Source organism: Martes martes, assembly GCF_963455335.1.
Source record: "Martes martes genome assembly, chromosome: 9".
Classification (NCBI taxonomy): Eukaryota; Metazoa; Chordata; class Mammalia; order Carnivora; family Mustelidae; genus Martes; species Martes martes.
This window is the reverse complement of record NC_137896.1, coordinates 561,450-583,770: the sequence shown is the minus strand read 5'-3', so window position 1 is coordinate 583,770 and position 22,321 is coordinate 561,450. Positions and strand designations below refer to the sequence as shown.

General features: G+C 68.2%; 2 protein-coding genes across 2 annotated transcripts; one reads left to right on the top strand and one right to left on the bottom strand.

The window, feature by feature from the left end:
- Nucleotides 1-3,575: 3,575 nt before the first annotated feature.
- FNDC11 (fibronectin type III domain containing 11) lies at nucleotides 3,576-4,577 on the top strand (the record flags this gene model as incomplete). Its single annotated transcript, XM_080813837.1, has 1 exon — nucleotides 3,576-4,577. The coding sequence occupies one exon, from the start codon at nucleotides 3,576-3,578 to the stop codon at nucleotides 4,575-4,577; it is 1,002 nt and encodes a 333-aa protein (XP_080669963.1).
- A 2,505-nt stretch (nucleotides 4,578-7,082) lies between these two features.
- HELZ2 (helicase with zinc finger 2) lies at nucleotides 7,083-21,842 on the bottom strand. The gene is made up of 20 exons (XM_080813894.1): nucleotides 21,806-21,842; nucleotides 19,840-20,937; nucleotides 19,352-19,535; nucleotides 19,167-19,274; nucleotides 18,279-18,796; nucleotides 17,563-18,204; nucleotides 15,778-16,561; nucleotides 15,440-15,515; nucleotides 11,549-15,356; nucleotides 11,302-11,420; nucleotides 11,076-11,207; nucleotides 10,830-10,991; nucleotides 10,601-10,748; nucleotides 10,394-10,510; nucleotides 10,112-10,304; nucleotides 9,820-9,954; nucleotides 9,428-9,646; nucleotides 9,119-9,275; nucleotides 8,861-9,028; nucleotides 7,083-8,587 (listed from the first exon to the last, which is right to left on the bottom strand). Exons 2-20 carry the CDS (start codon nucleotides 20,853-20,855, stop codon nucleotides 8,463-8,465), a joined length of 8,811 nt encoding a protein of 2,936 aa, XP_080670020.1. The 5' UTR covers nucleotides 20,856-20,937; nucleotides 21,806-21,842; the 3' UTR covers nucleotides 7,083-8,462.
- Nucleotides 21,843-22,321: the final 479 nt, after the last annotated feature.

The following is a 22,321-nucleotide window of genomic DNA, read 5'->3' as shown; positions in this document are numbered from 1 at the left end:
GCGTGAGGGAGGGGGAGGACCCCCCACCTTGGGATGGGGTCAGAGGACAGGGTTCGGATCCCGCTGTCAGACTCACTAGCCATATGACCTCAGGGAAGGTGCTAGACCTCACTGCCTCCATTTCCCCATCTCTAAGAGCACTGAGCCTGCAGGGGCTGAGTGAGGGCTCCGACCAGTTCTGCTGGGACAAGGGGGGGGGCTTCCTGGGCACTCCGCCAAGGCCGGCGGCCCAGAGCAGCCCACCATGGAAGGCACGCTCTGGGGTCTGTGGGGGATAGACCCCAGAGCATGAGACACCCCCCCCCGTGATCTCACCACCACCAGGCTCCCACCCTCATGGCTCCGAGGGCTCAGGGCAGCGCAGCCTGGTACCCCGCCTCACAGCAAGGACCGCCGCTCGGAGGTGGGAGGAAATTCGCCCAGCGGAGGGCTCCCGAGGGCTGCGCGTCGTCCGCTCCTTCACGCAGGGGCTTCAGAAGCCGAGAGGCCAGTAGTGGCTGCCGGCGGAGAGGAGTGGTTGGGGGGCTGCTCGAGGCAATGTGGGGGTCCCTGGGGGACAGGCCAGTCCTGTATCTCACTGTGTCACTCTCAGGATCCTGGGTGACCTTCCATGACCAGATGTTCTGACAGATGTTTCCACTGGGGAAGTAGGACAAGAATCATGGGATCTTCGTGGTGTTCCTTACAACTGCGTGTGAGTCTATAATTCTCCTAAAATTAAGAATTTAATTTTTTAAGTTAAATAGAAAAAAGGGGGTGGGGCCAAGGAGATGGCAGAGGTCCAAGACGCGCTTGGCCCAGAAGAGCAGGGGAGAGGGGGGTCTCTCTGTCCCTCCTTAGGGTGGGCTGCAGGGTGGGGGGTGTCTTCCTCCTCTCCCCACCTTCTAGTGCCAGCCTCCCCCTCCACCCTCAGACAGCACCCCTCTTTCCACATAACAGCATTTACCGGGAGCCCAAAACAGGAAGAGGGGGCAGAAATGGCATCCACCCCCCGCCCCAGATCGGACCTCCCGGGGCCTCCACGCCCACCCAGCTCTGGACCCGAGGATGAACTGATGCACCGCTCGCCAGGGAAGTCTCCTCCCAAGAATGGGGTCACCGGGGGGGTACAATGGTGGGAAAGGGCAGGCTCTGGACATAAGGACAGACTGGCAGAGGAACTGAGGGACTGATGCCCTATCCTGGAAGGGGCCCACCACTGTCCTCCCCGCCTGCCCCCAGGGCAGACACACCCATAGGCAGGGCATCCCTCCCTCCCTCCCCCATCCTCCCCAGGGTGGTCCACCTAGTGCCAGACCACTGCCCCGGGGGAGCCCCAACTTGCTGAGAGATCCCAGAGGTCCTGGGGCCACCTGGGGTCTAGAGATGGGGTTCAAGGAGGGAGCTGAGAACTCGTCTGACGGGCTCCCTGGAGCTGTGTGGAGACCCCTCTGTCCAGACCCAGGTGAGGAGTATCAGCCCTGTGGGCAGAAGTGGCTGCTCCCATCCCTGTTCTGTTCCCTGGGTGACAAGGGTCACCCACCTGCCAGTTCCTTCATGAGGTCACTGCTGCTCCCCCCAGTTCTTCCCAGGGGTTCCTGGAGCGGGGCACAGGCTGGGACGGGGAGCAGGAGCCCTCTTCCCTGAGTTCACCCCTCCAAGCCTGGACTAAGCCCCGTGCCACAAGTGTCCCCGCTAAGCCGCCAGCCTCAGTTTACTCGGCTCGGCTGAACCCTCCTTTGGGCTTGGCTTTCGGAATAGCCACTTGCGGTGGTTCCCAAGTCGGGCGCGGGTCCCCCCGGGAGGAACCAGGTTCCCCAGGGAGGGAGCGAAGCCTCCGGACAGTTCTGTCCACCTGAGACCCGGGTGGAGGGCGGGGTCGGGGGCCGGAGGAGGGGCTCCTAGAGTCCGAGTCCCAGTCCGGGTCTTGGGATCAGACAGGGCCCCGCGCCCCCGCCCCGCGCCCCGGCCTCCGCCCCGCGCGGTCTTCCCCAAGCTCTTCGAGTGGACGCCCCACCCGGCGGGGTCTCCTCGCACTCCGGGGCCCTGGGCTACCGCCCCACCCTGCCCCCACCCCCGGGCCGGGCGGGGCGTCACAGAGGCCGGCGGTCCCCATGGCAACCCGCGGGACGCGGCGGCGCGCGCTGGGCGCACAGGCAGCCGGTTGGCTCTCTCCGCTCCGGGAGGCAGGGCAAGTGGGCGCGCCTGGAGGCTGGCGGCTGGGCGCGGGCCGGGGAGGCGGGCTGCGGGCTGCGGGCTGGGAAGGGGAGAGGGAGGTCTGGGGGCTTCTGGAAGGCCCAGGAGGCTGTAGGTCTGGGAGCCGGGCCAGAGCACAGAGCGGCCCCCTCCCGAATGCACGACCAGCCCCTCTGGGATTTTCCAACAGAGACTGTTGGCGACTGGGAGACCTCCCTGAACCCACAGTCAGACCCAGGGGCCAAAGCGGGACTGGGATTCCTCGGGTCGTGCTTCGCCTCATCCCAGATACCCTCTCTGTTGTACTCAGGGCCTGGTCTGGTTTCTCTGCCCCAGGAAGGCAAAGAGCTGGCCTTTGGGGAGGCGGGCGGACTTGGGTCCCAACCTTACTGCCACTCAGCAGTGTGGCCTTGGGCAGTGACCTGGCCTGTCAGCTTTCTTTGTAACTCATCCAGCCCTTGGGTTGCCGGGACCACATGAGCCCTCAAGCGAAGCCGCTGGCCTGGCTGTGTGAAGGGGCCGTCTCACCGTCCTGGGGCGGCTGGGACCAATCCCGCTGGATTGCTGGCCCCTTCTCCAAGGAGCCCCCGCTTACAGAGCCAGTCCTCACAGCCCCCCAGAGGTGGGAGCCCAGGAAGGGGTAGCACAGAAGGCAAATCCGGCCCTAGAGCCGATGGCCGGCCTCAAACCCTGAGTGAGAGCTACCAGGCATTTTCGCCTCAGGCCCCCCGTCTGTGAGATGGGGTGACAGGACCTCACCGCTGAGGGGCTCCAAGGCATAGAGTGGGGCTCAGTCACTAGAAGTTGGGGCCTGGGGCCGCCCTGCCTCCTCCGCCAGCTCCAGCCACCGCCTGGCCTTGTCTTTGGGTGAGCCCTGGCCCTTTGCTCTGACCCGCAGTGACAGGGAGGCACGGAAGGTCCACAGGGACATGGTGTTCCCCAGGGGGAGTGCGGTGCCCCACAGACAGGATCCCACTGACCCCTGTCAGCAACGAGGGAGCACCTTCACCCCATTCACACGACGACCTGAGGCTGTGGCCAGCCCACACAGCTGGTCAGTGGCTGGGGCTCCTAGAGCCCATTGTGTCAGCCCTCCCCGTGTCCCTGTGTCATCACAATGGACAATCAGTAGAGGGGCCGCCCCTCAGCGTCCACTTCTACCTGGGTCAGCCACAGGCCCGCCTGGCCCCCCGGCAGCCTCTTCCCAGAGAGACGTGCTCTCCCCACGAGCTCTTCCCCCGCGGAGGGACAGAGGGCCCAGTATGGACGGCGGTGGGCCTGAAGCCACACCTGCCTGCGCACGCGCACGCTGTGACTGAGTGAGCCCCGGGGGGGCGGGGGCGGCAGAGCCCCGCGGGCCGCGTCCGCTCACACCGCCCCCTCCACCCCTGCTCCCAGACATGAGCTTCCGGGTGCCGGGCCCGGGCCTGGGCAAGATGAAGCTGGACAGTGCGCAGTGCCCCCTGGACCAGGAGGAGGCCGAGGAGGCGGAGGACCGGCAGCTGCTGCAGCCGGAGGCCTGGCGGGCCTACGTGGAGCGCCGCACGGCGCTGCGCGAGTTCCTGACCGCGGACCTGAGCCCGCACCTGCTCAGGCGCCACCACGGGCGCATGGAGCTGCTCCAGAAGTGCTCCTTCCACATTGAGATTCTCCCCAAGCACCTGGCCCTGGGCGACCAGAACCCCCTGGTGCTGCCCAGCACCATGCTCCAGCTCATCGACCCCTGGAAGTTCCAGCGCATGAAGAAGGTGGGCACCGCCCAGACCAAGATCCAGCTGCTGCTGCTCGGGGACCTGCTAGAGCAGCTGGACCGGGGCCGCGCCGAGCTGGGAGCCCTGCTGGAGTCGCCCGACCCTCGGCCCTTCCTAGCGGGCTGGGGGCTGGTGGCGCGGAGGCTGGCGGAGCTGTCGGCCGTCATGGACAGCTTCCTGGCCATGATGGTGCCCGGGCGCCTGCACATGAAGCACCGGCTGGTGTCCGACATCGGCGCCACCAAGATCCCGCACATCCGGCTGATGCTGAGCACCAAGATGCCCGTCATGTTCGACCGCAAGGGGTCGGTGGCCCACCAGGACTGGGCCAGCCTGCGCTGGTTTGTCACCATCCAGCCGGCGGCCCCCGAGCAGTTTGAGCTGCGCTTCAAGCTGCTGGACCCGCGGACGCAGCAGGAGTCCACGCAGTGCGGCACCATCCCCGTGGCAGCCTGTGCCTTCGACATCCACAACCTGCTACCCAACCGCTCTTACAGGTTCACGGTCAAGAGAGCAGAGAGCTACACGCTGGTGTACGAGCCGTGGCGGGACAGCCTCACCCTGCAGACCAGGCCGGGGCCCCCAGAAGGGCCCAGCCCTAGTCGGCTAGGCAAGCCAGGCCTGCCCCTGACCACACTTTCTGAGAGATGATTTTCTAATATTTATCCACTAATAAAGACTATAAACACACACACACAACTAAAGAAACAAACCTTACGTTTGACAGGCAGCCGCCGCCATGGGAGTGTTTGCTCAGATGCTGTCCAGCCCAACCCCCAGCCCCAGGCCCCCCAGGCTCCTGCCCCCTTCGCCAGGGGGCACCCCAGGCTGCACCTTCCAGGATAGCTGCCCCTAGAGCGAGATGACTGCTGAGAGCTTCTCCAAGGGGCCCTGCTGTGTCTGCCCCTCCCGCATCTCCCTGACCCTCTGGCACAGTAAGCAGCCCTGCGACCTTGGCCCTGGCCCTGGCTACCTTGCCCTTGGCTACCTTGTCCCAGGCCAGGGTTCCCCAAGGGGAACAAAAACCTCGTTGGGGGCAGTCGTGCCCCTTCCTGTGGCTCCCAGCATCACTGGAGTCAGGGTCGTGGGTGCCCAGACCAAGAGGACGTTTTGTTTTTTAAATGACACAGTCTTCTCCCCAAAAGGAGCTGAACCACATCTGTGCTCCTGTCCCAAGGTGGGTGGGGGCCCGAGGCAAGGGAGTCCGGCAGAGGGCCTCCCCAGGACGCAGGCTGGTGCCCAGCTGTTGTGTGGCGGCCCTCCCCACCAGCTGCCACGCCCAGCCCCCCAGAAGGGGACCAGCCCCTCACTGCTGCCACCAGAGGCTGTCCTTGACCCAGGCAAGGCCATGCCACCACCAGTGTGCCAGCAGCTCCCTCGTTCCCCACGCTCACGTCCGCGTCCTGACACAGGTGAGGCGAAGGTCAGCATCTGTCTGCTGCTGCAGCTGGGCTGTGTCCAGGTCCAGGAGGGACAGCACCGTGTGCCGTGGCACAGGGGAGCTGCCAGTACTCTGACCCCTCCTCCACACCCTTGTCCACCATGGGGGTCTCTAGGCCTTCTAAGAGCCAAAGGCCTGGGCAGGCAAGATGACCAGGAACAGGGACCGCCTCCCCCACCGGCAGAGGGGTGGTTTGGAGAGAGAGCAGGTGCCCAGCTGTCCCCAGGACTGGTCCCCGCCCCCAGGTCTTGAGAGGTGGGTGGGGTCCTCCCAGGCCTCTCCAGTTCCTGACCCACTCTGTGTCACTGCACGCCACTCCAGGTCAAGCCAGCCTGTCACACACACTGTGGCATCGTGTGTCTATGGGGCAGGCACTCCTGGGTGTTCCTCAGGGTCCGGTCAGCCCGAGGCATCCTGGGGAGGGGGGAAGGCAGGGGAGGAGTCGAGAGCAGAGCCCGGTGCTCCTCCCGAGCCGCCCCGCCCCCCCCCCCACCGCGGTAGAGAGGGCTGGCTCGGGGGTGGGAGGGCAGGGAGAGAAGCAAAGCTGGGCAGGGACCAGGGATGGGGCTTTGCGCCAGGTCATACCAATCCCAGCGAGAAGGAGGCAGGTTGGAGTCAGGGTTGGTGGAGGGAGGCGTTTGTGGGTAAGGCGACTGAGGGTCCTCCGGGGTCCCTGCGCCTCCAGCCGTCACCAGGGACGGCAGCTGCCCAGAGGCCGGCCCCGCGGGAGGCCCCCGCTGTGAGGGCCCCGCAGCAGCAGGCCTGGCGCGCTCGCGTCTTTGAACCTCGCCCGCGCCCAAGGCCAAGCGCTCTTCCGCTGTGCCGAGCTCCGTCTGGTTCGTGGCCTTGCAGGAGAAAGTGCCTGACTTGAAACCTTGACCCCTCTGCGGCGAGGCCCGCCCTCTGCCTTCGGCCCCGCCTCGCGCCGCCGCCTCGGCCTGACCGCCCAGTTTCCCCGCCAGTCCGCGCGCACGCGCGTGCTCGGGGCTTCAAAGCCCGCTCCTCCAAGAAGCCCTCCCTGGTTCCAGGCGGAAGAGGTCCTGACTTTCTGCCTCAGGGCGCCTGGTGGTCCTCCTTTCCAATGTTTTTGACCAGATGGTAAAACTCCATGCCTGTCTGGCTCCCTCAGCAGTCTCACAGGGAACACAGCGGCCTTGGAGAAGGCCTTTGACTCTTGGACTCTGTGACCTCCACACGGGTCTGATACCCGCGCAGGCCCTCAGGGAAGCCAGGCCCAGACACGCCTTCCTCTGCACAGCCGGTGCTGTTGGAGGCCTTGAGCGCTGAGCAACAGACCAGACACAGGACGGCTGGAGTCGGCTTAGAGGAGGCGTGCAGCATGCAAGTGTCCTCGGGGAGCACTCAGACCCTGGGCCACGCAGGACGCCGGCAGGGCTGGCCGCCTCGGGGATTTGGACTCGGCCTGGGGTCGGCGTTCAGGCGGCTGGGCATGCCTGCGTCTGCAGGGCCCAGCCCGTCCCTGTCGGCCATCTTGGCCCAGTCAGCCCCCGGGCAGCTTCCGCTGTCCAGCCGCAGACCCCGCTCAGCCCGCTGGCCGTGCTGTCAGCGGCGACACAGGGACACCAGCCTCTCCCAGAGCGCTTGCTTGTCCGGCACCTGGCTAGAATGGGCTCTGGATTCCTGGCAGACTCAGGAGCTACCCTACAACCCAAAACAAGAGGAGGTGCCCCCAATAAAACCTCAAACACCCAGATGTGAGAAACACATCCAGAGTAGTCTTTATGTAAAATTAGTATTGAATCATATAACACAGAGTCCAAGAAAAGATATAAAAATTGGAATGTAGAAATTGATTTGTAGAAAACATCAGAACATCACTCCCCCCACCCCATCCCTACCCGCCCCCCCCCGCCCCACCGCTGGCAGAAAGTTCTGCAGCAAGGCCACAGAAGGGGGGGTGCGGGCGCAAGCCCCTCCTAGCGTAAGCAGCTTGTCTGCCACATCCCCCAGGCCACAGGACGAGGATGTGCGGAGACTCTGGGTCAGGGCTGCCTTGCAGCGGGGGCTGAGGGTTTGCTGCGGTTAGGGCAGATACCAAGGCAAGGGTTTCCAGACCAGGCAGAACAGAAATGTACCCTGAGGGACAGGGGGAGTTCCTCAGCCTTGCAAAGACAGACACAGAGGACAGGTTGTCCCAGAAGCCCTGACCTGGGAGCAGGCTTGAGTTTGCAAAGGGGAGGCAGAGCTCAGGCTGAAGGCACAAGGCTGCCCACCCAGGGGCACCCCAGTCTCGGTCCCCACCCACATACCCATGGTCCGGGCAAGGTTGTGTGTGCATCTGGTTCTGGTCTGCCCTTCTGCCTGCAAGGGCAGGTGGCCCCTGAAGGACACAGGGCTGTGGGCCCCAGTAAAACAGGGTAGTGGGGACAGAAAAAAAGGCCCTCTCTTCCAGGGAGGCCTCTTTGTCTAAGTTTGGGATAAGGAACCTGTCCCAGTAAAAAAGACACTGGCGTCTGGTTTATTTTAGAAAATAGAAAACTGGGGGGCCTGGCTGGCTTAGTTGGTAGAACACGCAGCTCTTAATCTCAGGGCCATGAGTTCAAGCACACACTGGGCAGGGAGCCTACTTGTAAAAAAAGAAAAAAGGAAAGAAAGAAGGCTGAGCCCCGCAGCCGGCACCCAGCGTGGTCAGGGACGGCATCCAAAGACCAAAGAGTAACCCTGCGAGGATTTCCTTCCCCACCCCAAACCTTCCCAGCAACACCAGAAGGGCCAGAGGGCCCCCCCCCCGGGTCCCACACCCCTGAGATGTTCCCTGCAAAACGTCCCAGCAAAGGCAGCAAGCAGGGACACGGGGGAGTCCCTCTCTCCCAAGCGCAGGCACGTGCTGGCAGGGCAGGGCCTGGCCTGCCCCCTGTCGCGGGAGAGGCCGAGGCTCCAGAAGAGGATTATTGCTCAGAACCCCAGCACGGACCCAACCGGGTCGGCGGGGCGGCCAGCAGTACCTAACCCTAACCGAAGGCACGTGGGGTTCTGCTGAGTGCGGCCTGACAGGGCAGGCTGCAGAAGAGGGGTGGGGACTTTGCCTCGAAGTCCTGGCAGCCTGAGGGCAGTGGGCAGGCGGAGTGGGCTCTTCAGGGAGACAGGGCAGGCCTCCTCCGAACGCGCACCTGGCTGGCGGGCGCGAGGCTCTGCTGGTCCTCACAGAAGTCCAGGAATCTCCGCCAGAGCGGGCAACAACGCAGGAGGCGGTGGTCCCCTGAGCAGGTCGACGGACGGGGTCGGTGGTGGGCCCCAGCCCCGCCCTGGCCCTCCCTGCCCCGCCCTGGCCCTCCTTGCCCCGCCCTGGCCCTCCTGCCCCCAGCCGGTCCGCCACTCCCCCAGGGAAAAGCCCCGCCCCGCCCCGCCCCCAGCCGCGCAGCCACACCCCCAGGGAACGCCTCGCCCCGCCCCCAGCCGCGCAGCCACACCCCCAGGGAAAAGCCCCGCCCCGCCCCGCCCCGCCCCCAGCCGAGCCGCCCAGCAGCCCTACCAATGAAGCAGAGACCCTCTTTGGCCCGGGTCATGGCCACGTTCACTTGATTGGGGTCCACCACAAAGCCCAGGAACCTCTTCAGCCAGCTCTTCGTCGGCCGCTGGTCCAGGTCACTCTCGGGGCACGTGCGCACGGTGCTCACCAGCACGTAGCGCCACTCGCTCCCTGCGCAGTTGGGCGCACGTGATGAGGCCCCTCCCAGGTCCCGCACCCACCCGCTGGCCCGCGAGGCCCCTGCCCCACAGCCGCGCTCACCCTGGCTCTTGGTGATGGAGCACACGCTCACTCCGGTGACACCCTCTTGCCCAAGCCTCTTGCCGATCTCCGCGGCCTGAGCATTGTAGGGCGTGAGAATGGCAACGTCCTTGGGGTCCACGGTCCTGCCCAGGATCAGCTGCTTAGCAATGCGGACCTGAGGGACAAGGGGGTGCTGCTGGAGCAGGCCCTGGCACCTCTCCTGCCCTGGACACCGGAGCCTCACCTGTTCCCTCAGTCCCTCTGCCTCCTCCTCCAGGAAGCCCTCCCTGACCAAGGGGCACCAGGGAAAGTCTCACTGACACTCACCACCTCGGCCGCCTCCTCCGGGTTGGCCTTGGAGTTTTCATTCCCTTCATCTGTGGACACCAGTAGGCTCTGCTCATGGCCCTGCACATGGCCAAAGATGACAGAGCAGCTCTCCTTGCCAGTGTGGCCCAGGACGCTGGGCGGCCGCTTCAGGCCCGGCCAGGTGTTCAGCTTCTTCCGGTAGAACTCCGCGGAGGGAAAGGCACAGATGTCCGCGTGCTGCAAGGCAGGGCACGAGCCTGGTCCCCTGTCTAGCTGTCCCGGGGCCAAGAGCTGGGGGTCTTGGAGGCCAGGGTGGACACAGGAGGTCGAGGTGTGGGCAGCAACCCCTTGGGCATCCCTGGCCTCAGACCACACCGCAGCCAGAGACGACGAGGCTGGGACCGGCTCACCATGCGGTACTGTGTGTCCAGCAGGTAGGCGTCCGCGTGATACCTCTCGAAGAGAGACCGGTCCAGCCCCAGATTCTGCAGCTGCTCACTCCTGACCACAGGCCGCAGCTGCTTGTGGTCCCCCAGGAGAACTACCTGCAGACACAGGCAGCCACAGTCCTGACACCTGCAGACCTCGAGGTGCCGGCCCAAGGCGTGGCCACTCCACCACCAGGAGGCTGTCCTCCTCGGCGAAAGGCCACATCCACTGTCACCCGCCTGGGGCTCCCAGCTCAGCGCCCAGCTCACTCACCTTCTCCACCCCTGAGAAGGCCACCAGCGGGATGAGGGTCTCGGGCTCCGTGGCCATGCCTGCTTCGTCAATGAGGACCTGCCGCACAGCCAGCCTCCTGAGGCCAGCTGAGGCCGCACACGAGCACGTACACAAGACCACCCGGTGCCGCTCCAGCTCGAACTTCCGTGCCTTCCCCAGCACCTGCTTGTACCTGCATGGGGACAGCTCTCGGTCACACAGGGAACCCCCCCACACACGCATCTTCACCATGGACACAACGGCACGGCCCCAGCGGCTTACCGGTTGAGGTCATCCTTGGAAAAGACCTCCCCCTTCTGCACCCGAGCGTCGAACCCCCTGATGTCCGCCGCGTAGGGGTTGGAGGCCTGCCGGACCCTGTGGTGCAGGGTGATGCTCCTGCGGTGGGAGGGAGAGCCGCGAAGCCCCGCGTTAGACCCCGACAGGACTGTGGGGGTCCTGCACCCACAGACTGCCAAGAGACTGCACCTGAGGCTCTGGTTGGGCCTCCCCTCCCGAGGGGTCTTCCTGGGCGGGCCGCTGCCGCCCACACTGGGCACCGGGAATTCAGTGGCCTCGGCCTGCTCACTGTACACTCGCAGCGGCTTCAGCTCTGCTCTCCTGCTCAGCAACAGTCCTGGCGGCAACAGGACACGAGTCACCATCCCCCGGGGCCAGCACCGTCAGGCAAAGCCCCCACACATCCAGCCCAGCGCACCTGCCAGGACGTCCACTGACTTGTTAGAGGGACCGCAATACAAGACGCACGGGCCCCCCAGCAGCTCCTCCTCCCTGGGGGCGCCCCCGGCCATCACCTGCTCCTCGTTTGCCTTGTGAAACCAGAACACGATGTGGAAACCCACCACCGTCTTCCCCGTGCCTGCGGGCAGAAAGCGTCATGAACAGAGCCCCTGGCCGCCAGCGCAGGCAGCCGAAGGCCCCAGCCCTGCAGCACTGGCCCCACCTGGCGGGCCCTGGATCACTGTGAACGGCTTCTGCAGGGCTGCCCTGACAGCCCGGTTCTGGCTGGAGTTCAGCGTGCGGCAGCCTCCGGGGAGGTCGAACGTGCGTTTCTCCAGGAGCCTGCTGTACGTCCCTAAGGAAGGGTCAGGCCTGCCTGAGCAGGGGCGCAGGGCAGGACCCAGGCAGGACGAAGGGACGTGGGAGAGCTGGAGGGTCCCGGGACCTACCTCTGTGGAGGGTCTGCTCGGAAGCAAGGCGGCAGGGCGGGGGGATGGGCCGGCCCAGGGCAATGCTGACGACCAGCGGGGATGCACGGTCCAACCTACTCACGGCTTCTTCCTTGCGACTGGGGGCAGGAGGCAGTGAAGAGGGACCCGGGGACATGCACAGGATTCCCCCCAGGCGGGACCCAGGGAGTTCTTGCCCCCACCCGGCCCGCTTTTCCCCGCTTTTCTCCCTGTGGAAGCTACTCACATGTCAGGAAGCTGCTTGGGCAGCAGCTCAATGGTGAATCGGGTGCCCGGGCTCAGCACCTCTTCTGGAACTTTCTCCATGGGCATGTGCTGGACGAAGAAGTACACCTGCCTGGAGGTCTCCTGGCGGTCGGCCTGGCCCTCCTTCAGATCCCAGTGTTCCGTCAGCCCGTGGGCCACCCACGTGTACGTGTCAGGGTCGATGCTCAGGAGGGGAGGCTGGCCAGGGTCAGCTGGGGGGTGCGGCTCCCCTGCAACGGGCATGGCCGGCAGCCCCTCGAGCCGGATGCAGAGGTAGCAGTGGCCAAAGCTGAGGTCAATGCCGTGCTCGCTGAGGAAGGACGGCTCCAGGCAGAAGGCGCCGCGCAGCTGCCCCCGCGCCACCTGCTTTGCGTCCCAGGCCACGCCGACGTGCTGCAGCGTGATGGAGTCACCCTCCGAGACGGTGCCTATGGCCGACTCCAGAGAGCAGAACGGCCCCCACACGCGGGCGTACTCGCCCTCATCGAGACACCGGTCCTGCGCCGCCCGGGGCGCCTGATCCAGGAAGCAGTGGTCAGGCCGCTCCACGTGCTGCAGGCAGAGGGTGAGGCCGGGCGCCACGGTGCACAGCTGCAGGCTTGGCACCAGGAAGCCCCGCTGCAGGCCGGCGCTGAGCTGCACCTGCAGCACGTCCCCGCTGCCCAGCTCCCGGGACACCTCCACGAAGTGGCCGCAGCGGCTGTGCCTCACGCTGCCCAGCTCCCGGGGCGGGGGCTCCGCCGTGCCCAGCTCCCGCACCAGGGCCGCTGCCTCAGGCCACCGCTCCGCCTGCACTAGCTCCAGCAGCTGCTCCCACGGGGCAGCGTCCACCCGCCGGGTGTGGGGGTCCAGCAGGGCACCGGGCCGCGGGGAGCGCAGCCCTTCCGCCCGCAGGGAGTAGATGCGGCGCCGCCATTCCAGCCGCAGGCCCGGCCGCCCGGCCAGGTCCCTGGGGTGCTCGGCCAGCTGCAGGGCGCGGTACTGCACAGGGCAGGGGTCAGGCAGGGTCTCGGGGTTGGTGGGGAAGAGCAGCTTGAAGCCGCGGGCGCCCGTCTCCACGCCCGCCACGACGCCCAGCTTGCCCCGCGGCTGGACCCTGAGCTGCGCTGCCAGATGCAGGCTTCGGGCCTGGCGCTGATAGGCCTGGGCGCGCGCGTGCTGGTGGCTGAATTCCTGGCACAGCCCGTCGATGTCCCTGGCGGAGTAGGGGGCGCCCCCGTGGCCCAGCGCCAGCAGGACCTGCCGCTGCAGTACCACGTCCAGGTACCTGCGGATGGGCGAGGTGGCCCACGTGTACCAGTCCACCCGCAGCGCATAGTGCCCCGCCGCCTGCTGCTCGCCCTGGCGGGAGCGGCCAAACACAGAGCGGCCCAGGGCCTTGCGGAGGTCGAGGCCCACGGGAGCCAGGGAGGGGTGCACGTCATCTGTGGTGATGAGGTCCGCCAGCAGATTGCGGTCCCCGGCACGGGCGGCGCCCTGCAGGTGCCTCCACAGGGCGCCCAGGAGGTAGACCTGTCGGCCCGGGGACCCACAGCCCCGCAGGTGGTGGCGCAGGTGCAGGGACAGGGGCACCAGCTCCCTGTGCTTCTCCCCCAGCTCCGTGAGCTGGCGCTCACCGGGCGCGGGCTGCCACCGCAGCGGCGTGGCCGTCCGTGTGCACTCGCTGCTCACGAGGAGCTCGGCCACCAGGCTGTTGAACTGGATCATGTACTCCTTGACCATGGTGTGGGCCGCGCGGAAGCCCAGCACGCCGTCCTCACTGGGGTGCTCGTAGTGCGCGTCGGTCCCCAGGCGGGCTCGGCGCAGCACCCGGGAGAAGTGGCAGGCGGCCACGACACAGGCGTCCACAGAGTCCAAGAGGCTGGGCAGCTCCCTGCCGGCGCCCGGGTGCCGCCGGATGACGTGCTCGGCCTCCTCGTAGGACAGCTGGCGGTCAGAGCAGATCACAGAGGGCGCGAAGTGCAGGCCTTTGAGCCGGTCGCTGCCCTTCTCAACCGTGAGGAAGAGGGAGACGGCCAAGCGATCCCGGCCCGGCAGGAGGCTGAGCGCGTCCTGGCAGAGGCTGGCCGGCAGCATGGGTTGCGGCTCCCGGTCAGGGGCGTAGAACGTCACGCCCCGTCTGCGGGCCTCCAGGTCCAGAGGCCCGTCCCTGGGGACAGCGCTGGCCACGTCGGCGATGTGCACGGCCACCTCGTACTTGGAGCCCAGATCTCGGACACTGAGCGCATCGTCCAGGTAGCGGGCACCCTGGGGGTCCACGGTGAAGGTCAGAAAGCTGCGGCAGTCCTCCCGGCGGTCGGGCGCCCGGCTGAGCTCTGCCCGGTACTTCTGCAGCGCCTTGCTGACGGAGGCCGACTCCGGCCCCGGCGCCCTCAGGCCATGCTCCAGGTCCAGGATGCGGAGGCCCTGCTCCCAGGTGGTGGCCTCGGGTAGCACCTCCAGGATGATGCCCAGGGGGTAGTAGAAGCGGGGCCGCCACAGGACAACACGCACCAAGAAGAGCCGGCCGCCGCGGGCCTCGGCGGGGAGCCGCTCGTACCCCACGCGCCGCACGCGGCCCTGCTGGACACAGTGCACGGGAACCTGCAGCGGGTCCTTCAGCTCGGCCACGAAGATCTTGGTCACGGAGCCGTCGATGGGGGTCATGATGCGAGGGTCCCACTCGTCCGTGCGGCACACGAACACCAGCTCCCGCCGCTTCCTCTTCAGCACGCCCACCACGCGGCCCTGCGGCCTCCCCGAGGGGCCTCTGTCTGTGCCCAGTACCTCCACCAGGACCTCGTCCCCGCTGAAGGCCATCCCACAGTGCAGGCGGCCCCTGATGTGGATGGGGCCGCAGTCCGCGTCGTCCAGCGGGACGGCCAGCGCCCGCTCGAAGGTCTCCTGCACGAAGGCGCAGGGGCGGTACAGCTCAGGCTCCAAGCTCAGCAGCTTCCGCAGCGCAGCCCGCGGCAGGCTCCTGTACTGCCGGGCCTGCTGTGGGGACTCGGGCCGGGCGACAGCGTCCAGCAGCCCGTCTTCCCGGACGGTCACCGCCACGTTCCGGGCTTCATCCAGGAGCTCCTGCAGGATGGAGTCGTCCGCGTTGAGCTCCGTGTCAGAGGGCCAGAAGTCCGACTCGGAGTCCTCGAGGTCCTCGGGGTCCCCCTCTTCCGTGGCCGCCAGCCCGGCCACGGCCTTCCCCGGGGCCACGTCCCCCATCGACGAGTTCCCTGCTGAGGTCGTGTCCTCCGCCTCTGGGGGCACCATGGCGGTCTCCCTCACCGCCCGGCAGCCCCCTGCCACAGACCCCAGTGCCGCGTCCCCAGCCTCTATGCTCCGTGTGGCTTCGTCTCCCGCTGCCAAGGTCTCGGAAGGGGACGTCCTCCCTTCAGCCCCTGGTGCCACCTTGTCCGTGGCCACGTGCTCTGTGGCTAGAGCCCCTGCTGTGCCCTCTTCCGGGACAGCGTCCTGGGCCACGGCAGCCACAGATCTCTCTGCTTGGAGGGCCCAGAGCTGCCTCCTGCTCTGGACCGCGCTCTGCTCGATGTGCTCCAGGGACAGGCTCTCGGGCCAGACGCTGTGGTGCTTCACGCACTCGCGGATGAAGCTCTTCCAGACCTTGCTACAGGCCCCGAAGGAGCAGAGGGCCACGGCGTTGCCCACAGCCACCACCTGGGACTGGGCGCGCGTCATGACGGTGTTGAGCACGCGGGCATCGGTGAAGAAGCCCAGGGCGGGCGCCCCCGAGCTCAGCAGGCTGCTGTGGCTGTGCACGGTGCTCAGCACCACAGCCCGGAACTCCCGCCCTGCGAGGGGGCGTGGTCAGGCCAGGGAGGAGAGCCCGTGGGGCTCGCACCTGCCCCTCCCCACCACAGCACTCATCACCCACCTGGCAGGATCTCAAAGCTGCCCACAGACACCTGGCCCAGGCCCCTCCTCCTCAGCTCCTGCCTCAGCGCGCCCACCTGCAGACACACACGGCCAGAGCAGCCGGCCCGAGTGAGCCCCTGCGGGGGGACACGAGGCCCACGGCCCGGAGCCCCGGCCCCGGTCGCGGGGTTCAAGCCCCACACCGTGGCCTGGCAGAGTCATCCCTCGGCCCCTCTCTCAGGAGGAGCCACTGAGGCCGAGGAGGTCCCCCCTCCGACCACAGAGGGACCCGCGCCCTCCTCCGGGCGTCCCTGCCAGAAGTGGGGAGGTGGGCTGTTGCGGGCGGCAGGGGCTCACCTGGGCTCCGTGGGACACGGCACAGATGTGCCTCTGCTCGCGGCTGCCCCAGCAGGGGGGCCAGCTCTGGTAGATCTCCTGCACCTTCTCGACGACCTGGGCGACCTCCGCCGCGTTCAGCCAGGACGCGCGTGACAGGTCCCGCTCGGGGTTGCCCGCCACGTGGCAGAACATGAGAGGGTAGTGCGTGGGGTGGCGAGGGACCCGGCCGCTGGCGTGGATGGGGCTACCCTCGGCCAGGTAGAAGTGCCGCGAGACGAAGTGGAGGATGGCCTCGGTGCAGCGGTAGTTCTCGTGGAAGACGAGCCGGCTGCGCCGCGCCACGGCGTGGGCCTCCCGCTGGTAGTGCCAGAAGAGGCGGCAGAGCAGGGTGTGGCCAGCGGCCTGGGCGCCCGGCACGCTGAAGAGCCTGGGCGTGACCTGCCGGTGGTCCCCCGCCAGCACCAGGCGCGTGCCGGGCCCGGCGTAGCGCAGTGGGGTGAGCGCCTCGCACTCCAGCATCTGGGCGGCCTCGTCGATGAGGATGTGGGAGAAGAAGCCGCTGGGCACCCTGAGCTCGCGCGCCTGGGACGCCGTGGCCACCACAATGCGGTGCTGCTCCAGCTCGGCCCGTGTCGGGGCGCGGAAGGCCCGGCGGTCCCCCGTCAGGAGGCAGTAGCGCAGCGTGGCCGCGTCTGTCTGGCTGGGCGGGCGGTCCGTGAACATCACCCGGAGTGGAGTGGCTTCGGGGTGGCCGCTGCTCACGTAGCGGTGGAAATGCTCCTCGATGTAGATGTCGGCCGCACTGAGGGGGAGGGCACATGGTCCACCAAAGCACGTCCTGTGAGCCCGGCCCGGCCTGGACGCCGGGAATTCAGCAGAGGCACACAGACCCGCCCCACACAGCTTTGACGCCAGCAGAGGGGACAGAGGACAAGGTCAGAGTCGGACGAGAACTGGCAACAGCACAGAGGGTCTGGGTGGTCAGGGAGGGATCCCAGGAGGAGGAGGTGAAGGAGCTGAGCGTGCAGAGAGGCAGAGAGGGGGACCGCAGGGGCCCCTGCCTGAGAGAGCCCGGGTGGCCAGAGGCTGTGCTTGGCCCGGAGCTCAGCTCCCAGGGGGCTGTCAGCGGGTGGGCAGTGACGAGCACCAGCTCTCGGGAGCCGATGGAGAAGCACCGAGGCCAGGGTATCCTGGGGACATGCGAGCGCCCCCGGGCATCCCTGCAGGGACCTGCTCCCCGGGACCCCAAGGATCCCCAGGCCCGCCGTGGGAGACACGCCGCCTGGGCAGCGGGAAGCGCCGGGAGGGTCCCACCAGCCCTGGCGGATCCGTTCAGAGCGGCTGAGGGAAGATGACAGCAGAGCCTGGCCCTGGCAGCTGCTGGACGGGCTGCGCCGGACGCCCCCCCAGCAACTCTGGTCTGGGGTCTCTGTGGAGGCACCCACAGCCCCGCCCACAGACAGCAGACCCTGACCCCCCAGAGCACCTTGCACCGGGCCCGAAGCACAAATGTCCCGTCTCTTTTAGCCCAGGGAAAGTCCCAAGGGTCAGAGTGACCCTGACCGCCCTAAGAGCTGCACTGTCCCTTACCCCGGCAGCGTCCGCGGGGCAGCCAGAGGACGCAGGCCCAGCCTAGACCCTGCTTTGCCGATGGCCAGGCAAGGCGGGCGACCCACTCTAGCACAGGCTGCCCAGGCCTCCAGGGACCCTGGGAATGCCCGGCTCCCCTCCTCCTCACAGGGACGCAGCAGCCAGCGGCACGCTGGCCCCGGCCCAGCAAGCAGGCGGCGGCTCTGGGCTCACCTGTTGGTGTGCGTGCAGATGAGCACCCTGGTGCGGGGCTGCCGGATTACCTCCAGGGAGGCCATGGCCAGTGTGTAGGTCTTGCCTGTGCCAAAGGGGCCGTAGATGAGCAGGGGGGCAACGGGCCGGACGCCCCCCGGGCTACTGCCCGCAATGAGCGCCACGGCCAGCTTCTGCTTGTGGTTGCCGTGCATCGCGGGGGGCGCGGGCAGAGGCCGGGGCAAGGAGCACATCGGCAGGTCCGGCACCACCAGTCGCACGTCAGGCAGCGCGTCTACCGCCTGGTGCCAGAAGCGGAAGGTCAGCGGGTCGATCTGGAACTGCACCTCGAGGAGGGGGCTGGTTTCGGGCCGCAGCCCCAGGGCCACGCAGCAGCGGGCGGGCAGCAGCAGCCACAGCGCCTGCTCCGAGCTAGCCCGCGTTTCCAGCTGCACTTCAAACACCGTGCGGTTGGGCGCAGGGACGGGGGCCACCAGGGCTGTGCTGACCGCCCGGCCCAGTAGAAAGCCCTCGTCCGTGTCCGGCGTCCGCGAGGAGGGTGTGGGGACCTCGGCATAGAGGGCCCCTGATGGCGGGAAGAGCATGCCCAGGGCCGGCGTCTCCAGGGCCGTCCGCAGGGACACCGGGCCCCGGAAGTTCAGCCTGGCGGGTGAGAATGGGGTCAGCGCTCCGGGGCCGGGACTCTGCGGCCCCACAGCCCAACGGCCCTCACTCACCTGGCCACCAGCCGCTGCTGAGCCGCCTCCTCCTCATAGAGAAACTGGTGCACCCTCGGGCGGTAGTCGGCGCAGGACATGGGGCCTGGGGCGGGGCCCCCGGGACGGAAGTCCAGCGCCAGGGCGGGCACCTTGTACTTGGCCACCAGGGCCACCTGCTCGGCCGTCCGCTCCACACCGGGCACCACGTGGCGGTTGCCCGTGTGCCAGCGCTCCAGCTCCTCGGCGTGGCCGCACACCAGCCTGCCCTGCGGCCCCGGGCAGCGCACCTGGCCCAGCAGCAGCCCCAGCTTCCGTAGCAGGGCAGGCCGGCGGCCGAAGTCGAAAACCACCCACTGCTCGAAGCAGCCGAAGGAGGCGCCCTGCACTCGCACCTCCACCTGGAACCTGGCTGGGGGGGCGCGCACTCGGAAGCGCTCCCCCTTTGCATAGCGCTGGCCCGGCGGGAGGCGGGGGGCCACCAGCGAGAAGTCTGCTCCCAGCTCCTGCTTGAGCAGGGCCACGTGCAGCAGGGGTTCCTGGGGGAGAGACTGGATGGGGAGGCGGCCCCAGACCCTGCCCGCCCATCAGCGTCCAGGTGGACACTCAGGCCCCTCCCCACACAGCTGGGCTTCCTGGCTGCGACCCCAGAAGGGCGCTCGGCCTGTCTGAACCTTGGGGTCCCTCCCTGCAAATGGGGTTCCAGAGCAGCCCCTGTGGAGGGTGAGCGAGGGGAGGGTGTAGCACGGGGCGCCCAGGGCACACGAGCTAACTCGCCTGGTCCTCGCTCTCTGAACCAGACACTCCCACCAGCTCGGCCCAGAGACCCATGCACTGCTTCAGACCACACAGGCGGCTCCAAACCCGGAGCCCAACCGCCTCCCCTCCCCGGCCGAGCCGACGCCTCACCTCAGAGCGGATGTCAAATACCCAGCTGTGCTGAGTCTTCTTCTCGGGCGCCTGATGCACCAAGGGCTGGTTGCACGTGACAGACACGCCATCAACGGTCTCCGCCAGCTGCACGGAAGCCGGGCCCTCAGCAGTGGGGCTCTGGCCCCGGCAACCCCTTGCCCACCTGCCTGGTCCCCACTTACCACCAGGACCTCGCTTCGACTTCGCTGGTACTCAGCCAGCAGCCGGGCCTGGTAGGACACCAGCCCCTCCTGCCAGGCGGCCTGCTCCCTCCGCTCCAGGCCCTGTGCCCGCTGCACCCACTCCTGCAGCTCCGGCTCAGAGTGGGCCTTGGTGCAGGCACCCCCGTACTCACAGAGCTCGGGTCTGGGAAACGGAGGTCAGCAAGAAGAGCAGGGGTCAGCCCCTGTCAGCCCTGTCAGCCCAGTGCTGGCCTGTGGCGGGAGGCAGGGTCGATTCCAGGCCTGGGGCAGGGCAGGGTGGGAACAGGGCTCCCCTCCATCCTGTGCCCACGAGAGAAGGCCTCCGTGCGCCTCCCTCAACCACCCTCCCGAGGCCGGGGCAGGGACCAGCCGATAGCACAGAGGGGATAGAGATAGAGATAGAGATAGAGATAGAGATAGAGGCTGAAGGGGGGCTTGTCCCCCCACCCCCACCCCACGGTCCTCACTTGGGGCAGAGCTCAAACGTGGAGAGCCCCGTGGGTGGGCTGCGGTGCTCCCAGAGCTCGGCCGGGTCCAAGGCCACCATCTGCGCGTGCTCCAGGGATGCGCAGTGGTTCTCGAAGGCCTCCTGGGAGGGGCAGGTGACCAGGCAGGCACGGCAGTACAGCCGGACGCGGGGAGGCTGGCCGCAGGGGGCTGCACGTTCGTCCCCTCTGGCGGCAGTGGGCGAGAGCAGGTCCCGCCGCTGGAGCCCCCCCAGCTGCTCGGCCTCCCACACGGCCATCTCCACTGCGCTGTGTGCGTACTGGCAGCGGGAGGCCCCGTGCCGGCACGGCCGCCCGCGCCCCACGTACATGCAGTAGGCCAGCGGCTGGCCGTACTGGGGCTGCGGCCGCACCTCCACTACCTGCTGCTTGCGGCGGCCCTCGGTGCTCACGTGGGCCAGGAGTGAAGGGCAGGCCCCATGCTGGGGGCAGTGGCCCTGGGCGTCCATGGGGCAGAGGCGCGGAGGACAGCTCCGGAAGCAGTGGGAGCAGAGCAGCTGGAAGTGACCGCCGTGCTCGGTGCGGATGGCGTCCGCAGGGCTGTGCTCCCCCTTGGCACCCCCGCCCTGCAGCTCAGTCTTGAGCCACAGACGCCCGACGTTGTGCTCACGCTCGAAGTTCCAGACCAGGGCCTCCTCCGGGCTGCGGGCGAAGGTGCACTGGTTGCCGTGCCGCCGGCAGCCGAGCCCCGGGCGGTAGTACCAGCAGACGTCATAGCGGGCAGGCCTCGGGAAGCCGGGCCGGCGGGCCACCTTGCGCCACACCCGGCTCTTGGTGGCTCGCCTGAAGCGGGCCAGCAGGGTCTCTCGGGGACAGCGGTGCTCTGTCCGGCGCAGCACGTAGGTGCTCTCATTGAGGCGCTGAGTACAGCGGGGGCAGCCCAAGTGCAGGTCCACCTGGGCACACAGCCTGGCCAGAGACTGCTCTTTGGTGGCCATGGGGCTGGTGGGTGACGAACCAGACCCTGGGGACAGCATGCCTGGCCTGGATCTGCGGAGGGCCGTCCGAGGCTCACAGCATCACCCGGTCCTCTGGGGCTGTTGGTCCATGATGAGAAGTCTGGAGCGGGAGGAGCAAGGAGCACGGTCAGACCCTGAGGCCAGGAGCCCCACAGGCACCCAGGCAGGGGCTCGGTCACACTCTGCCTCTTCGCCAGGCCGGGCAGAATTCTGTCCGGCAGAGGGGAGGAGGGGCTTTTTCCTCCAAGAAGCTGGGCCCCACTGACCTTGACCCAACCAAGACCCGCCCCACTTCGGGGGTCTCTGGGCCGGCCTGTGGGAGGAAGGGTACCCTGGCAACAGGAGTCCTGGGGGCCCACGGGCTCTCGGGGCTCGCCGGGAGCCTCCCCTCCACGCCCTCCAGCACCGGCTCGCGCAAGCACAGGGCAGCCCTGCTCCGCGGGGCCAGGCTGGCTCGGGCGACCTCCGCGCACGGCGGGGGCCCGCAGGACGGCACCGCGCTCGGGCAGGAAGTGGGGAAGCCCCGCGCGAATGGACCTGGCCGGGGAAACTCTGAGCGCGACACCAGCGGTGTTTTGAAAGGAAGCGGTCGCAGCCTCCGCCTGGAGCGGGGACGCCCAGCCCGGTCCGGCTGCAGAGGGACGGGGCGGAGAGCCCAAGCCCGGGGGACGCCCCGAAACGCGACGACACTCGGGTTCCGGCCTCCGGGCGCAGAGATCGCGGCCCCTCCCCAGGCGGGGGCCAGGGTCGCAGCGACCCGGCTGCCCCGCTGCCCCGCTGCCCCCCGGGGGCCGGGCCGGGGGGCGCGCAGGTGGCTTCCGGGAGCCCCCGCCGCCCGCCGCCCGCCACCGCGCCGCACGCCCCTCCCGCGGAGCGCGGCCGCCCCCTCCGCTCCCTCGCGCCTGGGGGGTCCCACGGAGCCCGCCCCGGAGGGCGCCCGAGACCCCGGCCCCTCGCCCGGCGCTTACCCTGCGCGCGGAGCCGCCCGCGCCACCGGCGCCCGCCCCGCGCCGAGCGATCACTTTCGTTTCTGCCCGCGGGTGACTCGGAGCGCTGACGCCCCAGCGCGGAAATTACCTCACCGCCCCCCCCGCCCCGCCCCCCCCGCCGCCCTCCCCGCCCCCGGCGCCGCCCCCTCCCCCCACCCCCGCCCTCGGCCGCGGCGGCCAGGGCCCCTGAGGTCCACCCCGGCCCCAGGTGCCCCGCGCGCGCGCACAGCCGCGGGGCGCCCCGGCCCGGCAGTTTGCAGAAGGGGCCAAGCCCGCGGCGGCGGTGAGGAAGCGGACAGCAGCGCAGGGGGGAAAGGGGCTTCGGCCCGTGCGCCCCTCGGCTGTGGAGCCGCTCCACGGCACACCGACCTGTCCGGACTGGGTGGGGGGCCCTGCTCGACCTGTCCGGACTGGGTGGGGGGCCCGGCTCGAGGGCTGGGAAGGGGAGGGGCACGGGGAGGCTTTCCTAAATGGCTCCATCCAGGCTAGGTCGGA

Bases quoted from the DNA above. Each gene is read 5' to 3' on its own strand.
- HELZ2 (XM_080813894.1), bottom strand. From the start codon at position 20,855: ATGCTGTCCCCAGGGTCTGGTTCGTCACCCACCAGCCCCATGGCCACC. The intron at 19,536-19,839 runs GTGAGGACCGTG...TCCGTTTCCCAG, and splicing joins ACGTTTGAGCTCTGCCCCAA to ACCCGAGCTCTGTGAGTACG. The intron at 10,511-10,600 runs GTGCAGTCTCTT...CTCCCACCGCAG, and splicing joins AGGCCCAACCAGAGCCTCAG to GAGCATCACCCTGCACCACA.